A 21,451-nucleotide genomic window follows, 5' to 3' on the forward strand; every position below is an offset into this window, starting at 1 on the left:
GGCAGTGTTTTTAATAGACCTACTGAAAGCAGTGTGTTGCTGTCATCTCCTTCTGAAAACGTCCCATATCAAATTCCCATCCAGTCTTTCTCCAGAAGCCTTCTTAGAATCCAACAGTATCCAAATGGCAAATTTCCATCTTATCACTTATTTGAAGTAACAGATTAAATTAACTGGTAGTTAATTAGCTGACTAAATTAAATAGGAATGAAAAATACAAAGAATAGTCTTGGAAATATTGCCCTGTAAATGGAATGCTAATCTCTAAATGCAGTTTATTAGGAAAATAGGATATTGGGGAAATAGTCAAAGATTGGATTGTTTCTATCTATTTTTAAAGTTTTCATGGTAATAAAATATTCTAACTTCAGATTTGTAAGTGTCTTATATCCCCATAATTTCCTTTGAATCATAATATTTTTCTCTCTAAATTTTATTCTGTCTACAGAGCTACTCTGTTTCTCATCTTAGTTTGTTACTTTATTGTTTTAGCATACACTTAGTTCTTTGGAATCTTGAAGAAATTAAATATGATATTAACTGTAGATATTTATACAGCAGAGGGTACTTTTTTGGATATTTATCAGATTCTATATGGATTAGATACTCCTGGACAGCAAATTACATGATTGGGAAGTTCGTTACTGTTTCAGGCCACTGTATTTAGTAAATTAGAAATGTAATTTATGAAATTGTGATCTAAGGTATTATACTTCTGGGGACATGGACAAATATTGTACGTCTTGTTTACAGATACAAGTGATCACAAAAGTCTTTCATCGTAAAGTAACCAGTATACAGTCATCAAGGAATATAAAGTTTATATGAAAAATCAGGGAGTGGCTCCAAATATTTCTTTTAACTTGCTAACTGTTGACTAAACATCTTAAAGTTTGAGTCAAATAGTTTACATTAACTGGAAGTCATTATTCATGGATACACATTTGCTTTTAATATTTCGACATTTGTGAAACACTGTTAAAACAATTGCTTATTAGAAAAGATCTTTTTTTCCATAAGGTTTTTTGTTTTGACAGTGATGTGAAATTTGAAAGTAAAGAACGAACAGCGTGTAAAGGAAAGATTGCCATATCAGGTATGCTATAAATGAATCTTTTATATTGCTGAATAAATTCTATAACATAACTACATGGTGGATTTTGGTTCATGCCCTGTCTCCATTCTCTTCATTTTGTTTTTCATGCCTCTATCAGAATATTTGTTCTAAAACACTGTTTGCAGCATTATGTGCTACATTTATATAGAACTTTAGAGTTTAAGAAAACTGTTTTATACATTACATATTCTACAGTTTTCTCCTTAGTGCACCCTTGTAAAATAGATAGAGTAATTGTTATTTTCTACAGATTCAGAGGGTAAGTGACTGAGCTGGGCCAAACCCAAGTCTTTTGACTCTGTTCCTTTCCTGCTCAGAAGCTATAATGTTTTTAATGTTTTGTCTGGGTCAGAAGTTCCATAAGGTTTTGGTACCATGTTTATTTTGGTCATCACTTTATACCTAGAAGCTAGCACAGTGCTTGGCTCATAGTAATTGCTCAGTGACTCTTGGATGAATGGCTGCTCTTCATTGCCTATAGTGTAAAGACCACACATTTTTCTTCAGTCTTCCAGTTTGACCCAATTTTTTTTCTACTCCTAAACATAAACTGTCTGCTTTAGCAGACATTTCTCGTCCTGGCAACATAACCCATGCTTCTGACACCCAATTAGCTTGTGAAATAACTACATTCTCTTAAAGATCTGTTTGTTCATCTATATATAATATAATCTCCGTTAACATTCCAGCTAGAAATGATGTTTCCTTTCTCTGAATTCCTCATGCAGTTAGGAGACCCTTCACCACTAGATGGCACTTATGCTGTGCAGTCTCAGTTTCTCCAAAGGGTTCAGGAAGCTAAAGACAATGGCTTGTAGATGCCACAGACTGAAATGAATACATGGCTGACTCGTGTGTACAGTAGTCAGATAATGCACTTTTACAACTATTTTCTTGTCAGTACATTTTCGAAACAACAGTATATACCTCCGTGGGTCCTTAAGTAATCACTAGATTATTGGCCCAAAGTCTTGTACTAGAGAGCCTGCTACATTTGAGGCACCGTCACCTAAGGGACTGTTTCTAGTAATATTTTTCTGGATAAACAAAATTATCACACAGGACGGTAGACCTACATTTTACAAAGTACATAAATGGCCAAAATCTGAAGAATTGCATTCAGCTAAGCACAATATTCTTCAGAAAATAACTGGAATATGTAAAAATTTGTTGCTTGTTTTATAGTTATTTATAGTTGTTTTTATCTTTATAATACAAAACAAAACATGTTTTATCTTTGTATCCTTTTGCTGTCAAACATGTACTTTTATGTAGTATTGTTTATTATGTGTAATAAATTTTTTGTGAATAAATTACTGTACATCTTTGAGATTTTATAAAAACTAAACATATCCTTCGTTTCTTGCTTCTAATATAGTGCCACTCAGTATATAAATGAGATATGTTAAGTTGCTGTTAAACACTCAAATGCCATGATAGTCAACATCTATTGTCATTTCATAAGTTTATTGATTGTACCAATTCATAATAGAAATAACTGTACATTTAGAAGGAGTCTATTAAGTAAAAGTATTTAAAATAAAATAAAAAACTATTTCCTGCCCACAATTACTCAAATGTAAAAATTGAACATATTTCTACATGTGTTTCTTCTTTCCAAAAGATAATTTTAAATTAAATTAAGGAACGGAAACGCTGAGAAAATCAGATACTTACGTAATGTCTTTTCATCTTTGCCTAGACTTAATTATATCTTGTATGTGTTTGTAAAAACAAAATAAAAAATGAATTCACCTTTATAAATCCATTTTCTTTTGCTACTGGGATGAAAATGTGACCTTTGCTTCGGTAAAGATGAATATTTGCAACGAAGTTTCATAATGTTTTGATACACTGATAGCCAGAAAATACCTGAGTTTTTTGTTTCCAGCTACACCACTCCCTGGCCAGGTCTTTATGAAACTAAATCACTAATTTACTCTTATTATTTCTGCTGAACACCAAATATTTACCATATGTAAATGTAGTACTTACCGTAATTATATTGTGGTAATTAGCTTAGTCAGCGACTACTAATTTAATGAATAAACCAAATCAGTTCACCAAGTACTTTAGTTTTCACTTTTGAAAATGATAGACAGACTTCTGGGACTTGATAGCATCAAGTCAGCTGTCTTATTATGACTCTCTCAGTTTACCATTAAAATGTCAATGAAGACATAAAACAAGACAAAGGTTAGAGTACTGCAAACTGAAACTGAGCCATTTGCAAGAACCTGAAGGAAGTTCTATTATTGGAAGCTGAATTCAGAAATAGAATTGATGGGTTACAAATCCATTGCTGTCTGAAGAGCGCAAGACTACCTGGGAAATCGGTATCCAACTTCTCCTCTTGTGGAGCTGATATCTACCGTCCTCTCTTAGGCATGGGATAGAAGAAGGCTGACCCACAGGTTGTGAGTGTACAGCAAAGGAAGTCAGGATCCGTGTCCCTCCCATGATAGTATAAATAGTTAATGCTCTGTTAATCCTAACAGAGCAAGAACAGCTGTGAATAAGTACAGTTGTGAAATGAAATGAGTCAGCAGCTGTGGTCAAGCAAGAAGAAGTGGACTTTTTGGCAGCATATCAGCCAAGTCATAATTACAAAACAATAAAGCATTCTCATAGAAATCAAAAACAAAATTACAGTGTCTGTTATATCAATATAATTTAACAATTTTAGAAATTCTAGCTAAAATAATAAGGATAAAAGATGAAACTATTGAAAATAAATAGATAAATTGAATACTGTTTTAAGATAATAGATTGTAGGCCCAGCATGGTGGTTCACGCCTGTAATCCCAGTACTTTGGGAGGCCAAGGCAGGCAGATCACTTGAGGTCAGGAGTTTGAGACCAACCTGGCCTACATGATGAACCCCTCGTCTCTACTGAAAATCCAAAAATTAGCCGAGTGTGGTGGCGCATGCCTGTAATCCCAGCTACTCCGGAGGCTGAGGCAGGAGAATCACTTGAACCTGGGGACAGGGGTTAGGGGGAGGGTGGAGGTTGCAGTGAGTAGAGACCACACCATTGCACTCGAGCCCGGGTGATACAACAAGACTGTCTCAAAAAAAAAAAAAAAAAAAGATAATAGATTGTAAACTTACAAAACTTAAGAGAATTTACTTCAACTCTATTTGAATGAATAAAGATTCAGTAAAAATGGCTGGATTCAAGATAAATATACAAAAAGTGGTACTTTATCTTAAAATCAATAATAACTAATTAGAAAATATAATACCAAAAAAGATATCCTTTACAATAAAACCTCCAAAAAACAAAAATATTAATTATTCAAGAATAACCTTAATAAAATGTAAAGGCAAATTGTTATGCTATTCTATATAAAGATAGAATATTATAAAGTTATCAGTTCCTAAATTAATTTAGATAATGGAATACTAATAAAACACTTGGGGAAGGGGGATTTTGACAAGATTTGTTCTAAAATTTATATAAAGAAATTAGCAAGTAAGAATAAGGTGTTTTCAGAAAAGAAATATATCTAACAGATTAGTAAGTATATTATAAAGGTACAATAGTTACAATAGTATAATGTTGCCAGGCATGGTGGCTCATGCCTGTAATCCCAGCACTTGGGGAGGCCAAGGAGGGCAGATTGCTTGAGCCCAGAAGTTGGAGAACAGCCTGGCAAACATGGTGAAACTCTGTTTAGACGACAAAAAAAAAAAAAAAAAAGGTGTAAAAAGTAGGCAGCCGTGCGCAGTGGGTCACGCCTGTAATCCCAGCACTTCAGGAGGCCTAGGTGGGCTGATCACAAGGTCAGGAGATCAAGACCATCCTGGCTGACATGGTAAAACCCCATCTCTAGTAAAAATAGAAAAAAATTAGCCAGGGGTGGTGGCACATGCCTGTAGTCCCAGCTATTTGGGAGGCTGAGACTGGAGAATCGCCTGAACCTGGGAGGCAGAGGTTGCAGCAAGCTGAGATCGCGCCACTGCACTCCAGCCTGGGCAACAGATGGCACACACCTGTAGTCTCAGCTACATGGGAGGCTTAGGTGGGAGATTTGCTTGAGCCCTAGAGTTCAAGGCTGCAGTGAGCCATGGTGGCACCACTGCACTCCAGCCTGAGCAACAGAACAAGACCCTGTCAAAAAAAAAAAAAAAGGAAAAATAATACGGTGTTGGTATTTAGCTAGACAGTAATTAATAAATGATTCAGATTCATAAAAGTATAGTCAAGGAACAGGTATTTACTCAGAATGGCATATATGATAAAGATGTCATCATTAATCAGTAAGGAAGAAACATATATGGAGTTAGAACAGTTATTTTTATAAGAAGAATATATTTTTACATCACACAGTAATTTCACAGATTAAATAACTTTTAAAAGTACAAACTATAAACAACATCTAGAAAATGTGCTGTTAAACGATAACACTTTATGTTAGCTTTAATAGAATTATTATGGAATGCAGAGGTTCAGGTCACTGTAAAGAATAAAACTTAACAAAATTATTACTTGTCATTTCTTTTTCCCTTCTTTGTAGATATTCGAATACCACTAATGTGGAAAGACACTGATCACTTCAGCAATAAAGAACGTATGTATGATTTTAATTTGTAATTGAAATGTTTTCTTTAGTATGTAGTATATCTGATTTTTGAGGAAAAAGACTGCTTCCTTACTGAAATAAATTGATGTCATTTGAATAAGCAGCATCTTGAACTGTTTTCTGATTTTTAATATAAATATGTTGCAGTTACTTGATACTAATTAATATAGTGCATATGTAGTGTACTTTTAGTTGTTGATAGGAACCAGTGCAAGGACAGTGAGTACTGGATTCAGAGTGGGAACGGGGGAAGGGAAATGTTTAGCGAATAAAGGTAAAGCAGAAGAAAATGTTTAGTGAATAAAGGTAAAGCCAACATTTCTTGTATTTGACCAGAGTCTGGAAGATTTTTCTGCCTTATTTCATTACTTCAGGTTATTTAACAGGATGAAATAAGGAAAAATTTTTAGCTTGATCTGATTTTTTTTCCTTCAGTATTTTATGGTTTTATATAGTCTTTACAAATCCATGTATTGCTTAGGTCATGGAAATTAACCTCAAATGATTTCTAGCTGTTAGAGGCAAAGCAGGAAAGATATGATAATACTTTATCTTCGTTGTCTATTGTGATAGCTTTGTTCCTTGTACTTTAAAAACTGAATCATATTAAGCATAATTAGTTTTATATGAAGAATTTAAAATCAGGTTAGTGTTTGTTATTCAATTAGGAAATATAATTTGCTTTACAAAGGAATACATGTGGGAATTAAGTAAAGCTTTCTGATTACTAAAGAGAATAAGTTTTTCTGAAGAGCAACATTTTCTAAAAATGAGGATTTAGCCCTTTAATCACCTAATACTTTTTAAAACACCACCAAATTAAAAGGCCCAGCAGCTATGTTTTTTGTGTTCTCATGTCTATTTTATTGTTTTTTTTTTTTCTTGTGGTTTCCTCCCTTGCTGTTAGTTGGTGGAAAATATTTTGCTGTCGTTAATGTGCCTACTCTTAACCTCTTCTAATAAAAAACATCTTTTTCTTAAATAGACTTGGAAACCAAAATGACAGAGGTAGTAGTGTGTGTGTGTGTGTGCGCGTGCGTGTGCATGTATATAAAGTTTACTATTAATTAAAGCTTAAGGAGTTTAATAGGAATAAAATTTATGAGTTTGGTGGTTTCTTTAGGCTGCTGAGAGGCCTATATATTTAACTTTATTTTTGCTTCCTTGTTGAATTGTTGTGTTCTAGTTGAGTAAGGTATTCCTATATACTGGCAGAACAGTCACTGTAAGACTTAAGGGTTACAATATACAATGTATGAAAAGAGTCTATTAATAATCTTTAAGCTAATATTTTTCATTTTCAAGTAGATTTTAACATAATGATTTATTACATGGATCGTTGCTTAATATGTTGTTATTTTTCCTCCAGGATCGCAATGCTATGCCATTTTTTGTTTATTCAAAATGGGAGCTAATGTGTTTGATACTGATGTGGTGAATGTAGATAAAACAATCACAGATATATGTTTTGAAAATGTAACCATATTGTAAGTATTTTTTAATCTTCAGAGAAAAATCTAAAATTCTTTTTTAAAAGGAAGTTCTTATTGGGTTTTTGGATTCTTTTTATGTTTAAATGTTTAAGTGATCTTTAAATGTTTAATATGATTTTAAAAATTACTTTGTTCAGAAGAAGTCCTTTTCTCTCTGCAATTTTCTGATGTAAAATAAAAATGGAAATATTGTAATTACTGTTAGCAATAAATATTTGACTTATAGTTCAGTTATTAACTAAGCTTTGCATACAACAGAATATCCTGTAATGTTATTTGATATAGAGATAATTTAAGCATAAAACAGGATTTTTATCTCATGTAGGATATTTGGTTGCAGAAATACTACAATAGTATAACAACTTTATTTACAAAATAGTCCTGAAGTACATGCTATAGGAAGAGCACTTTGAAATTTTGGGGTGTTCTTTTTCTTATGGTGCACTTCTTTCATGTACTTCAAAACAATAAAAAAAATGGGTGATCCTCAGGGCTGTTTTTATGGTCCCTGCTCTTTTACAGGCTCATTTTATTGTGGTCATAATACAGAACAAGAAAGAACTCCTTGGGTAGCCATAGAAATCATTTTTAACTAACATAGTTTTTCTTGCCCTCCTTCAAAGGTTCTGTGTGCCTAAATCAGTGTGGGATTTGTATTTTAGACTTTTGAAGACATGATCTTTAGATCTAAATGTTAATAGCGACTAACTATTAATATAAAAACCCATATGCATGGTTTTTGCCATTTTCAGCCATGGAGCTAGACAGGTGAGATTTCAGAGGCCTAGTTTTGCCACTCACATAACATTAAAAAAACCTGTAGCAAACCATATTTTGTGGCTTCTGGTCCAGTGTCTCATAGTAATAGTATAGCCTGGAAAAATAAAATGCATTGTTCTGAGTTATAAGTAGTAATGCAGGCCTTCTTATAAGCTGTATTGAACCAAAGGAATTTATTTAGGGTCCAAAAGATATCCCCAAATGCTTACATAATTGAGGCTAAAAAAAATTACTTTTTTCTTAGTTATCTGGATACATTTATTTCCATTATCAGCTATTGCTAGTGAATTTTTTTTTTCCTGCCAAAATTACCCGTTAATGGGCCCTTTTCTTCACATCACTTTGCTATTGTTTGTTTTTATCATGGAGACAAAAATCAGACTTTTTTTTTTCCAGGGAAAGAACAATAGAAGTTAGGAAGACAACACATGATTTATAATTTTTTGAGAATTCTGTAAATATTTTAAATTGTTCTAAAAATAACTGCTGACAAATGTTATAAATGTTGAAAAATGTGCTTTTTGTTATGATGATTGTTTTTAATAAGTATTCAATATTTATGAATCTCTGGTTTTTCTCTAAATATTGACTTTTTTAGTCATTACCAGGAATACTGTATGTTTAAAAGTTGCCAAATAATAAACTATAAAAATAGCTGGAAGTTATTCCTGGGATTTATTCAAACTATAGATTGGCCATTTCTATCTTTAAAAGTCTGTGCTCCATTTTTTAAATCTCTGAAACTGATGGATCTTCCATCTGCAAGTAACATCTGCTGCTGATGGACCTCTTTTGCAGTCTTAAGTATATTTTATTGTTAGTAACACTACCACAGTCTTTAATGCTAAAGGTAGTTCATTGTGTCTGAAGAAGGGCAAAGCCAATCTTAACTTTTGCTAAAATTGCAGAATTTTGTATATTGATTTAATAAATATATATCTAGTACTTTCTACATTCCAGGCACAATACTAGATTAAGAACACAAAGATCACCCAGACAGCAGCCATTCTCAAGGAGTTCATGCTTTGAAGTATATATTTTCCCCTATATAACCAGATAGTAAAATGTTATTTATAGTTATTAGGTGCAAAAGTCAGGGCGGGTCAGGGGACACAGTGAAGAGTGCACTATAAGTGACTCTTTATAAAGAAGAAATGAAAACTAAAGGTTTAGCAGATTTTTTTTGGAAGAACAGTCATTTCAAAAAATTACACTTATAAATACCTTAAAAATGTATTAAAGGAATGACAAGGGGAAATAGTATTGGCAACAAAATGACCAGGGTATTTTATTCTTTCTTTAACATCCCTATGTATATATTGGTTAAACTGAATTAAGATTGCCATAGTTTTGAAGCTGATATCTCTGAAAGTTGCAGTAAGTCTCTCAGGCCATTTAGATGCCAAGTAAACACTGAGAGATTCTGTCTCATTAACGTATTTTAACATAAACTTATTCCAAATTCTTACTTTCCCCCCATAAACCTTGCACTTAATTGAGGAGATTCTGCAATCTTCTCTTGGCTCCCCTGCAGTCTTTTCTTTATTTTAAAAAGAAAGTTTATTGTGTATATTTGAGGTTTATAACACGATGTTACAGGATACATATAAATAGTAAAATGTTACTATAATCAAACAGATTAACATCTGTCATCTCACATAGTTACTTTTTTGTGACAAGAGCAGCTAAAATCTATATAACAAAACTCTCTAACACAATTTTATTAACATTCGTCCTCATGTTGTTACAGTACGTTGTATCTCTAAACTTATTCATCCTCCATATCTGCTATTTTGTGTCCTTTGACCTACATCTCCCCATTTACTCTCCCCCAATCCTTGCCCATGGTAACCACTGTTTTATTCTCTATTTCTATGGTTTTGAGCTCTTTTTAAAAAATATTCCACATATAATTGAAATCATACAATATTTTTATTTCTATGCTTGACTTATTTGACTTAATATCCTCCAAGTTCATCCATGTTGTAGCAAATGGCAAGATCTCCTTTTTTAAGGCAGAATGGTTGTCTGTTGTGTGTGTATACACACATACTTTATTTTCTTTATCTGTTTTACCGTTGGTGGACATATCTTGGTGATTGTGAATAATGCTGCATTCTTATAGTTTCTTCAGTATCTTGGCTATTGTGAATAATGCTGCAATGAACAGGTGAGTGCAGATAATTTCACAAGGTAATGATTTTATCTCCTTCGAGTATAAACCCAGAAGAAGGACTGCTGGATCATGTAGTAGTTCCATTTTTAATTTCTTTAGGAACCTCTATACTGCTTTCCATAATGACTCCACCAGCAGTGTACTAGGGTTCCCTTTTCTCCATACCCTCGTCAACATTTATCTCATGCCTTTTTGATAATACCCATCCTTATGGGTGTGAAGTAGTATCTCATAGTGGTTTTAATTTGCATTTTCCTGATGTCAAATGCTGATTTTAAATGTTACATAAACATAAAAGAATGTTGTAATTTTATTTTCTACTGAGTTAAATTTCTAACATTATGAATGCCCTTGTTTTTAGTAATGAAGCAGGGCCAGACTTTCAGATAAAGGTGGAAGTATATAGTTGCTGTACAGAAGAATCTTCTATAACCAACACACCAAGAAAGCTAGCTAAGAAACTCAAGACATCTATAAGTAAAGCTACAGGAAAGAAAATAAGTTCAGTGCTTCAAGAAGAGGATCATGAAACGTGCTTGCTCCTCAGCCCTGCTGTTTTGTAAGTTTTTAATACTGTATTTATGGTGACATAATTATACATTTTTGATATTTTAAAGTATTATATGTGAAGTGTATGTTTACTTTATAAATGGAAAAACATCATGAAACAAAAACAAAACTTAGTTATTTGACATTTACTCAACTGAGGTATCCTTAATACCCTCCTTAAAAGGTAGGACGTTGGTTGAGAGTGTTTTTAGTGATTTGGAATTCTAATGCAAGTTGAATATCCCTTATCTGAAAGCCTTCACGCCAGAAGTGTTTTAGATTTGGACTTTTTCAGATTTTGGAATATTTGCATATACCTAATTAGATAACTTGGGGATGGCACCCAGGACTAAACATTATATATATATACACACATATATATATACATACATACACATACACATACCTTATAGCCTAAAGGTAATTTTCCATGATATTTTTAATAACTTTATGCATAAAACAAAGTTTTGACTTCAAACATCACATGAAGTCAGGTGTAGAATTTTCCACTTGTGGTGTCATTTAGGCATTCAAAAAGTTTCAGATTTTGGAGCATTTCAGATTTTCAGAGTAGAGATGTTTAGCTTGTATCTACCAAAAAAATGAAATGTTGTTGGAAAGGAACTATGTGCATGTCAAGGTATTTCTTTACCTATTAATCTACTAATTAAATTGCTCTATGTATGTCATGCTTTATTCTTATGGAAAATATTTTATCTCTTTTTAACAAAACCACATGATTATTATCATACTTAACTAAAAAAAAATAAGTCCTTTATATCCAGTCTATATTCATATTGCCCAATATTGGGAAAAAAATCCTGTTTTGATTTGTTCAAATCGGAATCCAAACAAGGTCTACAATATTACATTAAAGTGAATCTTTTAAGTTTCTTTTAACCTACTACAATTTCCTGTCCTATTTTTTTCTTGTCATTATTTATTGAAGAGACTAGGTCTTGTAGAATTTTCCATATTTTGAATTTAGTTGATTGCATCTTTGTGGTCTTTTTTTACATTTTTTTCTGGCCCTTGTATTTCCTATAACCTCGCAGTTAGATCTAGAGGACTGATTAGGTTCAGTTCTCTTTTAGGGGAATACTATTCATATTATTAGATGTACTTCCTACTAGCTTCTAGTAGGAGGCTTTGTCCCACTTTCAGTAATGTTAAAATTGATCAGTGGGTTTAGGTGTTGCCAGCCTAACCTATCAGGTATAAAGTTCTCTATCAGTCTTTTATCTAATGGTTTTTAACAGTCAAGGCTCATCATTTATTATTATGGATTATAATTTGGTGACTTTATATATCTGTCCTGCATTTTTCTTCCAAACTGGAATTCTTGCAAAGAACGTGTCCTTGTAAACTCTCTGGATACAACTACAATAACATTGGTGGAGGAAAGGGAAGAAAAAAAAATGCCTGATTCTTCTGTTTACTAGATTTTAGAATATTAAGTTGAAACCGTAGCAATCATGGAGGTGATCAGTGTTGTTTTATTTGAACTCTTGCATTTTCTTTTCTTTTCTTTTTTTTTTTTTTTTAAAGACAAGTCTGGATCTGTTACCCAGTCTGGAGCGCAGTGGAGCTCTCAGCTCACTGCAGCCTCAGCCTCCTGAGTAGCTAGGACTACCAGCACATGGTGCTGCGCCTGGTGGCTAATTTTTGTATTTTTCTTGTAGAGATAGTGTTTCACCACATTGCTCAGGCTGATCTCAGCCTCCTGGGCTCAAGCAATCATTCGCTTGCCTCAGCTTCCCAAAGTGCTGGGATTACAGGTGTGAGGCCACCACACCCAGCCTTGAATTTTTATAATGTTTGTGTTTCAATCTGCTATTCTCTTTGATGCCCAAGTTGTTCATCTTTGATCAGTGGGAAACCGTTAAACTGACTTCTACATCCTTTGAGACAACCTAATCTTTGATAGCTTTTTTGCTTTCTGACACAGTAAGATGTTCCCCTTTCACCTTGTATTTTTCTGCCAAGACTTGGAATCACCATTTCTCCAAGGAGCGTGGTTTCCTTCAGATACCTTCTTTAAACATTGTATTTGTTTCTTCACAAATAGTTTTCTGTTGATGTTTCTTTGGAACACTGTTGATCAAGCTGCATTCCTAGAATTTCTTTGCATGTTTCGTAGAGTTGGCTCTTCAGCATGTCAGTAATTTTACTGTATTATAAAAAGCAAAATATTTGAGGTATAGATCCTGGAAACGCCAGTCATCAAAATTAATTAAATTACTCTTTTCATGTGAGATGTATTACATGCAAAATATACTTTGGCACTCTAGCATAGTGTCTTTCAATCTCTTTGGATTGATGCTTATGCTAAAAAAATACATTTTAAATCATGACTGAGTGCACAGTTATGTAAACAGATAGATTTTATGAAGTAATTATTAACCCTTACTATTTACAATGTAATTATCAGGCATTTTCTTATTCTGTTGCTTTCAGTTTTTTTAATGCTGTTTGTAAATCATTAAATTGATTTCATGACCCATGAATCAGTCCCAGTCCACATTCTGAAAAACAGTCATAGAAGATGTCTTTCCAATATAAATGTCATTTAAAAGGAGGCAAGAGACCTTCCATTTTCTTCTCTTAGATCTTAGACCATCTTTAAAACTTTTCTGCATTAATATTATATCAAGGATTTGCTGGAAGGTACTTTAATTCAGTCATTAGGTGGTGGAATTAATTCTTTTTGATTATTAGATAAACAATTCTATTTCTAGGTTTAAACAGGTTTTAGTGCAGAAAGAGACCTTAGAGATAATTACCCAGTTCAATAATTTTTACATTTTTTAAGTAGCAAAACTCCTATTTTAAAAATGACAGGACCAGTAGTGTCTCTTATCCAACTGCACTATATGATAGAAAAGTTACATTTTTTCCCTTACTTTCTCATATGAAAGGCAAAGATGTTCATATATAATCATTTCTTTTTAGAAAGCTTTTCAGAAACATTTCTGGAGTTTCATGCACCTTTACAGCATGTAAAAACAGTGAATGTACTTCCTAAATAGTTTAAAACTTCATTGTATGGCCACGAATACTCAATTTTTAATTTCTGTAATTTATTACTTCTGTCACCCAAGAGAGATTAATTTACTCTCTGAGTTTTTGTTTTTCCTTCTGTAATAATAATAAATAATAATATCTCAACTCCATAGGATAATTATGAGATTTAATAAGATAATTCATGGATTTGGTTTATAAAGGAAGCATTTTATAGTAAGCTCTGTTACCATTATGGTTACTATTTTTACTGTCCCCAGACCAGTGCTTTTTCTAGGCCTTTTTTTTTTTTTAAACTCACGGTAAAACTTCACGGTTTAGAAACTTGACATAGGATTATAAAATGTAGCCACATGTTTTCATTTAAACTATGTTTATAATTTTATAGGAGATCATTTAAATGATGTTAGAAACTATATTTAAGGCCCGGGGTGGTGGCTCATACCTGTAATCCCAACACTTTGGGAGGCTGAGGCAGGCAGATTGCCCCGGAGTTCGTGACCAGTCTGGGCACCAGGGTGAAACCCTTCTCTAGTAAAAATACAAAAAACCAGCCCAGGTCTAGTCCCAACTACCCAGGAGGCTGAAGTAGGAGGATCACCCGAGCCTGGGAGGTTGAGGCTACAGTGAGCTGTGTGATCATGCCACGAGAGAGAGACAGAGAGAGACAGAGAGAGAGAGAGAAAAGAAAACCATATTTAATCTATATTTCTTTTTGAAGCCTAGAGGAATTTTTGAGAATAAATTTTTTGTGCATTAAGTTCTTTTTACTAGACAGGCATATTTATCTTGGAGTATCTATTTTCCTGTTCAGAATTTTTCATTCTATTTGGTTTATTTTTGAATCCAAACACTAATTTTCTTTATGAACATTTCCCCCTTGAAACTTGCATGCCATTTGTTTATTTGATACCATTAAAGTTGGTTAAAAGATAAAATAAAACCTTTTACAGCATTTCACAAATCATGGCCTTCTAATACCAGCATTCTGTTGATACTGTAGTATGACCCTAGAGTCTGCTAGGTGAACTCATAGCTCAGGACTACTCTTACCTGATGCTTCCTTAACTGGACCACTTCAGCACCGTGGTAGGAGTTTAAAATTCAGAATGCGTAAGGAGATCATCTTGTGTAGTTAAGTGATCTAGGTCAGTGCGAAGATTTCTAATACAGATTTTAGTCTTTAACCAAAATGGACACATATAAAATGATAAAATTTTCCCTAGTAATATGACATGTGACCAAATATAGCCGTTCTTCCTGACAAGAGTGCATTTTTTAGACTACCATTTAAAGCAGCCATTTTTTTTTCATAACATTCCCCTTCCTCCAAAAAAATGTTGTAACAATTGGCCTATTTGATAGAAAAAAAAAGTAGCTGATTAAACTTTTGGGAACTCAATATTAGGGTTGGCTAAAAGGAATGAGTGTAATGTTTTAGAAAGAAAATGTTATCCTGACAAGAATGTTTTAAAAGTGAGGTCACTGTTGGTTTTGGAAGCACTGGCATTGTAGTTAGTCATGTTTTAAAAATGAAGCAACTTGGAATACCGTAAAGTATTGTTTGATCTGAAAGAAGACAGTGAACATTTTTGGTAATTTTTAGTATGCTCCCTGATAAGATTCATTTATTCATTTTATTGTGGACTTTAGCTTACTAAAATTCCTTTAGCCAGACTTTCCCAGTGCATCTAATAGCTGAATTAACTATTTTATGCTCCTTGATAACTATTTAGTACATTATTCTTTAACTATACATCATTCTAAACAATCATCTTGTGAAAACTGGTAAACTTCAGAGTGATTATTTACTTGACAAAAGATGTATTGTTTCTTAAAAATAAGCCACTAATACTACATTTTAAATATGATTAAACTTATGAAACATGTATCCTAACACTTGTTCAGAATACATGGATTATTTATGTTTTGAGGAACGAGACTTAAAGATTTGGTGATGTGACAGATAATACAGTTTGTAAACGTAACTAAGGAGTTACTCAACTATTGTACATAATTAATTAAATCATTGTAGAAATGATTATCCAGCAGTCATGTCATTTGTTAAATTCAAAGGTTAATAGATCCCTGCACTCAAAATTCTTCCAGTTTAGTAAAATGTGGTCACTATTTGTTTTAAAAGAAAAAGTATCTTAAACTATTTCTTAATGAGTTATAAAGCCAATATGATACACTGGGGCTCTCTTTCCAGTATACCTCTTGCTAGCTACAGGCAAGTCAGTTACCTTCTCTGAACATCAGTTTCTTCATCTGAAAATGTGGAACAGAATATCTGCCCTGCCTATCTCTAGTAGTTTTTTTGAACCTTAAAAAAGATGTTGCTTGTCAAAGTGCCTTAAACTGCACATAGAGATGAAGTATGACAATGCTTTGCATGCAGTTGATTCCTAGGGGTGGTTTTCATCCTGTTACCACTTAACCACATTAATCATTTTGTTAGAAAAATAATAGGCCCAGTGCATTCACTCATGCCTGTAATCTCAGCAATTTGGGAGGCTGAGGTGGGTGGATCACCTGAGGTCAGGAGTTCGAGACCAGCCTGGCCAACGTGGTGAAACTCTGTCTCTACTAGAAAAAAAAATACAAAAAATTAACCAGGCATGGTGGCGAGCACCTGTAATCCCAGCTACTTGGGAGGCTGATGCAGGAGAATCACTTGAACCCAGGAGGTGGAGGTTGCAGTGAGCCGAGATCGTGCCATTGCACTGCAGCCTGGGCAACAAGAGCGAGACTCCGTCTCAAAATACAAAAAGAAAAAAAGAATAATAGAAACTTGGAAATAGAATCTAGAAGGAAAAAAAGTTAGTCATAGTTTACTCTAAACCAAATACTTCTTATCAGTTTGAGCTGATATTTTACTTTCAGGTTTTTAAATGTCTAGCTTTTGGGGATATTTACATAATAATTATACTGCACATTCAACTTTCTTCAGAATTTATTCCAGTCTTTACATAATTATTTTGATGGCCACATTATCTGTTATTTGGCTATATCATAGTTTAACTGTTTTTAGAGGAGGCTATCAATAATTTTTTTCATGTTGTTATGTGTCACTCATTGGAAATAGAGGTAAATGTCTTACATATTAACCTTAAAGTAGTTAAAAGATGTCTCAGTCACAATCATTTCTTAAGGCCCAAGAAAAAAATTTAAACATATAGTTTGGTTATCACATAATTTTAGTCAATTCTGCCACACAAATTGCCTTCTAAACATGCCATCTCTTCAGTGCACCCAGTACAGATGCAGTGAATAACATAGTTCTTTCCTGTGCACACTAGTAGCAGTGTTTAACATTCTACAGTATATTGAAATGACTCTTCCTAACGTGAAGACTACTCCAATTTTTTTAGTGGTCAATGAGAATAAATTACAGTGTTGGTCCTCAAAATAAAACCCAAAAGTGTCTTCATTCTCTTTCTTTCTGTATCCTACCATTTCAGATATTTTTCTTGATAGATTTAACATACATGTGTTAAGAATAATACAAGTATTAGCCCATGTAATACCTTGACCTCTGGGTTTCATGACCTTGCCCCAGTAATTTTGTCCTCTTCCAATTTCAGCCATCTACCTCGTGATTGCATTCTAGATCTTGTCATTACTAGTAATTGCATGTCCTCTGTAATCTTTGTAGTAGGTATCCCACTCTCTCCACCATCTCCCACATTTCCAGGTTCTTCCCTTCAGTACTCTGACTCCAGCTTAGAATACATAATTTACTGTTTTATCCTTTCCTAGCATCTCTGTTGTCATACTTTCCTTGGAAAAACTCCAACCTTGGTTAACTCCTACTTTGAGCTCCTTTGCACTCGTACTCTTGAGGAATAGATGAAGAAGCAAGAGAAAAACACAGTTATACTTCCTGGTCTTACTTGAGATACATAATCCCTAACCTTAAGTGGGTTCTCAGTATGACTGAGCAATTCTGTTTCTACAGTCTTCTACTTTACCTCTCTTCAAGGTAAGTATTTCACATGTCTTCTCTCTAACCGCCAATATCTTCTCTCTGCCCCTTATTCATAGCTGATGACTTTGTTTCATACATCATTGATACTACTGAAGTAATTGGGAGAGAACTTAAATATGCTCCATCCTCCAAATCTGCCAGCCTACCCACATCTGCCTCAGCGTTTGCTGTTTCCTTTCTTGTGACCTGCCTTCACTTCATCTAAGGCCTGTCTACTCGTGCACTAGATCCCATCTTCTCACTCACAGTAGGCTCCTGTATGTTTCCTCCCCTTTTGTACAGCATCATTTCTGTATACTTATAAACATGCTGAAATACTTTCAATTTCTTAACTATCCTTCTTGGAAAATAATTTTTTATATTCCTATCTCCACTTCCTCTTCTGCCATTCTCTGTTGAACCATTTCATTTGGCTTACCTCATGTTACCTCCATCCCGTCCTACAGAAACTACTCTTGTCAGGGTCAACAGTGATCTAATGTTGCAACATTTGATTGTCAGTTTCCTGGACCTTTTGGTATTAACACAATTGATCACTCTCCTTGAAATACTATTTTTATATGCCATCTAGAATGACACTTTCTTGATTTTTCTTCGACCTCAGTAACCATTTATTCATTGCCTGTCTCCTTTGTTCATTGCTCTTCATTTAATGGAGTGCTCATGTCCCAGTATTTGGTCCTTGGATTTCACCTAACTAACTTTCATTAAATTTCATGTATATACTGCTAACTCCCAAATTTATGTCTCCAATACCTATTCCTCTTCTAACTCCAGACTCATATATCCAGTTGCCTGGCTGCATCTAGATACTGAAAACAATCTCAAATAATGATCTAGATATCAAAAACAGTCTCAAACGTACTTGCCCCAAACTGAATTCTTACCTCCTGTATCTGTTTCTCTCTCAGTCAGCCTCATTTCAGTTAATAACAATTCCATTTTTCTGGTTGCTTGGACCAGAAGCCTTGGAGATGTCTTTAATTCTTTCCTTGCTTTCACATCCTGTCTTTGCACTGAAACTTAGAGAATGTATCAGGAATCTGAACCACTTCTCACCACCCCACCACCACCATTCTGTTCCAGGCCTGCAACAGCTCTCGCCTGGTCAGTTTCAGTAGCCTTTTAGTCGATGTCTCCATTTTTCACTCCTGGCCTCTGTAGTCTGTTCTCCACACAGCAGCCAGAGGGATCATTTAATTTTGATACAAGTCAGATCATGGTACATGACTCTGCTGGGAACCTACCATTTGCTGCACATTTCACTCCAAATCCACTGTTCCTTACCATGCCCCACCAGGACTGTGGTATTGACTGTCTGTCTGCCCCCTACTTACCTTTTGGACATCTCAAATCACTCTGCCTCCTTCACTACTCCAGTCACACTGTCCTCCTTGTTTGTCAAACACACCTAGCATGTACTCACCTTAGCCTTTATATGTATTGTCCTCTACCTGAAATACTCTTCCTTCTGTTCTTCTTATGGCTCCTTTCTTCCTTACAGATTTTCACTCAAGTGTTACTTTTGCAGATAGGCCTTCTTTTCCGTGGGCCATCTGAAATAGCAGTCTCCCCTCACCTTAATCCCTTCTCCATACTTTACTTAGCTTCATGGGCCTGATATATATTTTTCTATCTATTTTTCTTCCTGTATAAGACAGGAAAAGTAGATAAATATATAAATGTATGTTTACATATTTATACATTCTCCTCCCCCATTTCGTTGATTATTGTAGTTTTAACACCTGGAACAGTGCCTGGCAAATGCAGGCAAACCCCACTTATTGTCAATAATCTTTTCTTGAAAACAACATATTCTGCCCTAAAGTGCTCACAGTGAGTCTACTTCCCATTATTTTAAGTGGGAAACATTATAATGTGTTATCAATTTAAAACTCCTGTTTAGTTTTCTAAAATATAGTTCCAAAAAACTCATTTATCAGGGACAAATTATTATGTTGGGATAATGCTTAACATATTGAACCCTGATAACCAAACAACTAATATGAACGTTAGTGGGCAGTTCGTGTGTAATCACATTTGCTCTTCCATTGTAGTTGCTGTTCTCAATTACTTAGATTGCTTTTTATTTATTTATTTTTGAGACAGGATCTCTTTCTGTCACTCAGGCTGTGGTGCAGTGGCACGATCTTGGCTCACTGCAGACTCCACCTCCCGAGTTCAAGCGATTCTCCTGCCTCAACCTCCCAAAGTTCTGGGATTATAGGCGTGAGCCACCATGCCCAGCCTACTTTGGTTCTTTCTCCACAGTTTTAATACTTCAACTTTTTTGGGATTCATTTTGTGAACAATAGGGGAAAATAAAAGCTTACTGTGAAAGACACTGTAGAAACTTGTTCAGAATAAGTGAATAATAGCAGAGAATGGCCACTTGTCCCTCTCTTAGTTCCAGCAGCAGTAAAGATTTGTTGATACATAGTGAACTTTTGAAAAGCCTAAGTGTGAGTCTGACATTATACCAGTTCAGAACTGTAACTCAAAAATATACTCATGCATTATTTTGTTTAAAATGTTATGTTGAAATATGGAGACAGAAACATAAATTTTCTTATATAAACATTGACCGAAAACACTGGGTATAGAGAGTTATCTTTGGTCTGTAATGACTATATAGTAAAAGCCAAGAGGCATTCTCCCAGGGAGTAGTATTTTATGGAGTATGCTGTTATTTATTGAAGTGCATGCATACATTGTAAGTGTATGCATATTTTTTCTTTGTAATACAGAGATCTTATTAAAGATTTAGTAAGAAACAAAGGAGGTTTATGAAACCTAACACCTAGCACAATTAATATAAATTCCCATCAGACACCACAGTCTTCTATATCTCTCTTTGTCTCTCTCTCTCTTTTAATATACTCATTGATGTTTTGAGATTTTACTGATTTGAAAAATAAAATAAAATCAAGAAAATCATGAAAAAAGTTAGGATTACTAGCATACAAAATACAGTTGTTGCTGGGCATGGTGGCTCACTCCTGTAATCCCAGCACTTTGGGAGGCCAAGGCGGGCGGATCACGAGGTCAGGAGATCAAGACCATTCTGGCTAACATGGTGAAACCCCATCTCTACTAAAAATACGAAAAATTAGGCAGGTGTGGTGGCAGGTGCCTGTAGTCCCAGCTACTCAGGAAGCTGAGGCAGAAGAATGGCATGAACCTGGGAGGCGGAGCTTGCAGTGAGCCAAGATCGCGCCACTGCACTCCAGCCTGGGTGACACAGCGAGACTCCGTCTCAAAAAAAAAAAAAAAGAAAAAAAAAAGAAAATACAGTTGTTACTGAACATAAATTCACTTTTTATCACCACGAAGTGCCAGAGTATGAAATTCATCATGAGAAATTCTAGGTGTTTTGGTAAGAGTGCTATTTTAACATAAGTGCCACAAAGGGAACTATAATGGAAAAAAATGGAATGAGTGTAATGAAGTCCTCCATGTCCTCACACTATAGATAAAACCCTCAAATCTCTGATGTAGATAACCAGAAGAAGGAGATTCATTCTGTGAAAAATAAACAAAGCTGGATGCTAATTAAAGTGGTAAGGACAGATTTGAATCAGTAATATGCTATTACAGTAAGAAGAGTCACACATGAACTGCACTCAACTTTGATTTGTGTAGAGGCGACTGGGCATTTTAAAGGGAGAATGAGGAAACTGGGAGAGGTTGAGTCAGGCCCAGAGTTAGCTAAGTGAAAAGTTCCAGATAGTGGGAAG

At 34.4% G+C, this 21,451-nt stretch overlaps 1 protein-coding gene across 11 annotated transcripts in view; it reads left to right on the plus strand.

Annotated features, from left to right (window-relative positions):
- Positions 1 to 21,451, plus strand: part of RTKN2 (rhotekin 2) — a 79,563-nt gene that overhangs the window by 28,520 nt on the left and 29,592 nt on the right. For 7 of the 11 annotated variants that reach the window (XR_012417899.1, XR_012417898.1, XM_005565761.5 and 4 more), the window contains 4 exons: positions 1,038 to 1,096; positions 5,639 to 5,692; positions 7,074 to 7,191; positions 10,515 to 10,712. Coding sequence is in view for 6 of the 11 variants with exons in the window: in XM_005565761.5 (XP_005565818.3) it covers positions 1,038 to 1,096; positions 5,639 to 5,692; positions 7,074 to 7,191; positions 10,515 to 10,712 (429 nt within the window). In the remaining 5 variants the exon portion in view is untranslated. Of the gene's footprint in view, positions 1 to 1,037; positions 1,097 to 5,638; positions 5,693 to 7,073; positions 7,192 to 10,514; positions 10,713 to 21,451 lie in introns of those variants that run through there. The other 4 variants (XM_074002055.1, XM_074002056.1, XM_074002059.1 and 1 more) reach the window with 2 other exon arrangements.

The sequence above is a fragment of the Macaca fascicularis genome, chromosome 9 (genome assembly GCF_037993035.2).
Source record: "Macaca fascicularis isolate 582-1 chromosome 9, T2T-MFA8v1.1".
NCBI classification, from domain to species: Eukaryota; Metazoa; Chordata; class Mammalia; order Primates; family Cercopithecidae; genus Macaca; species Macaca fascicularis.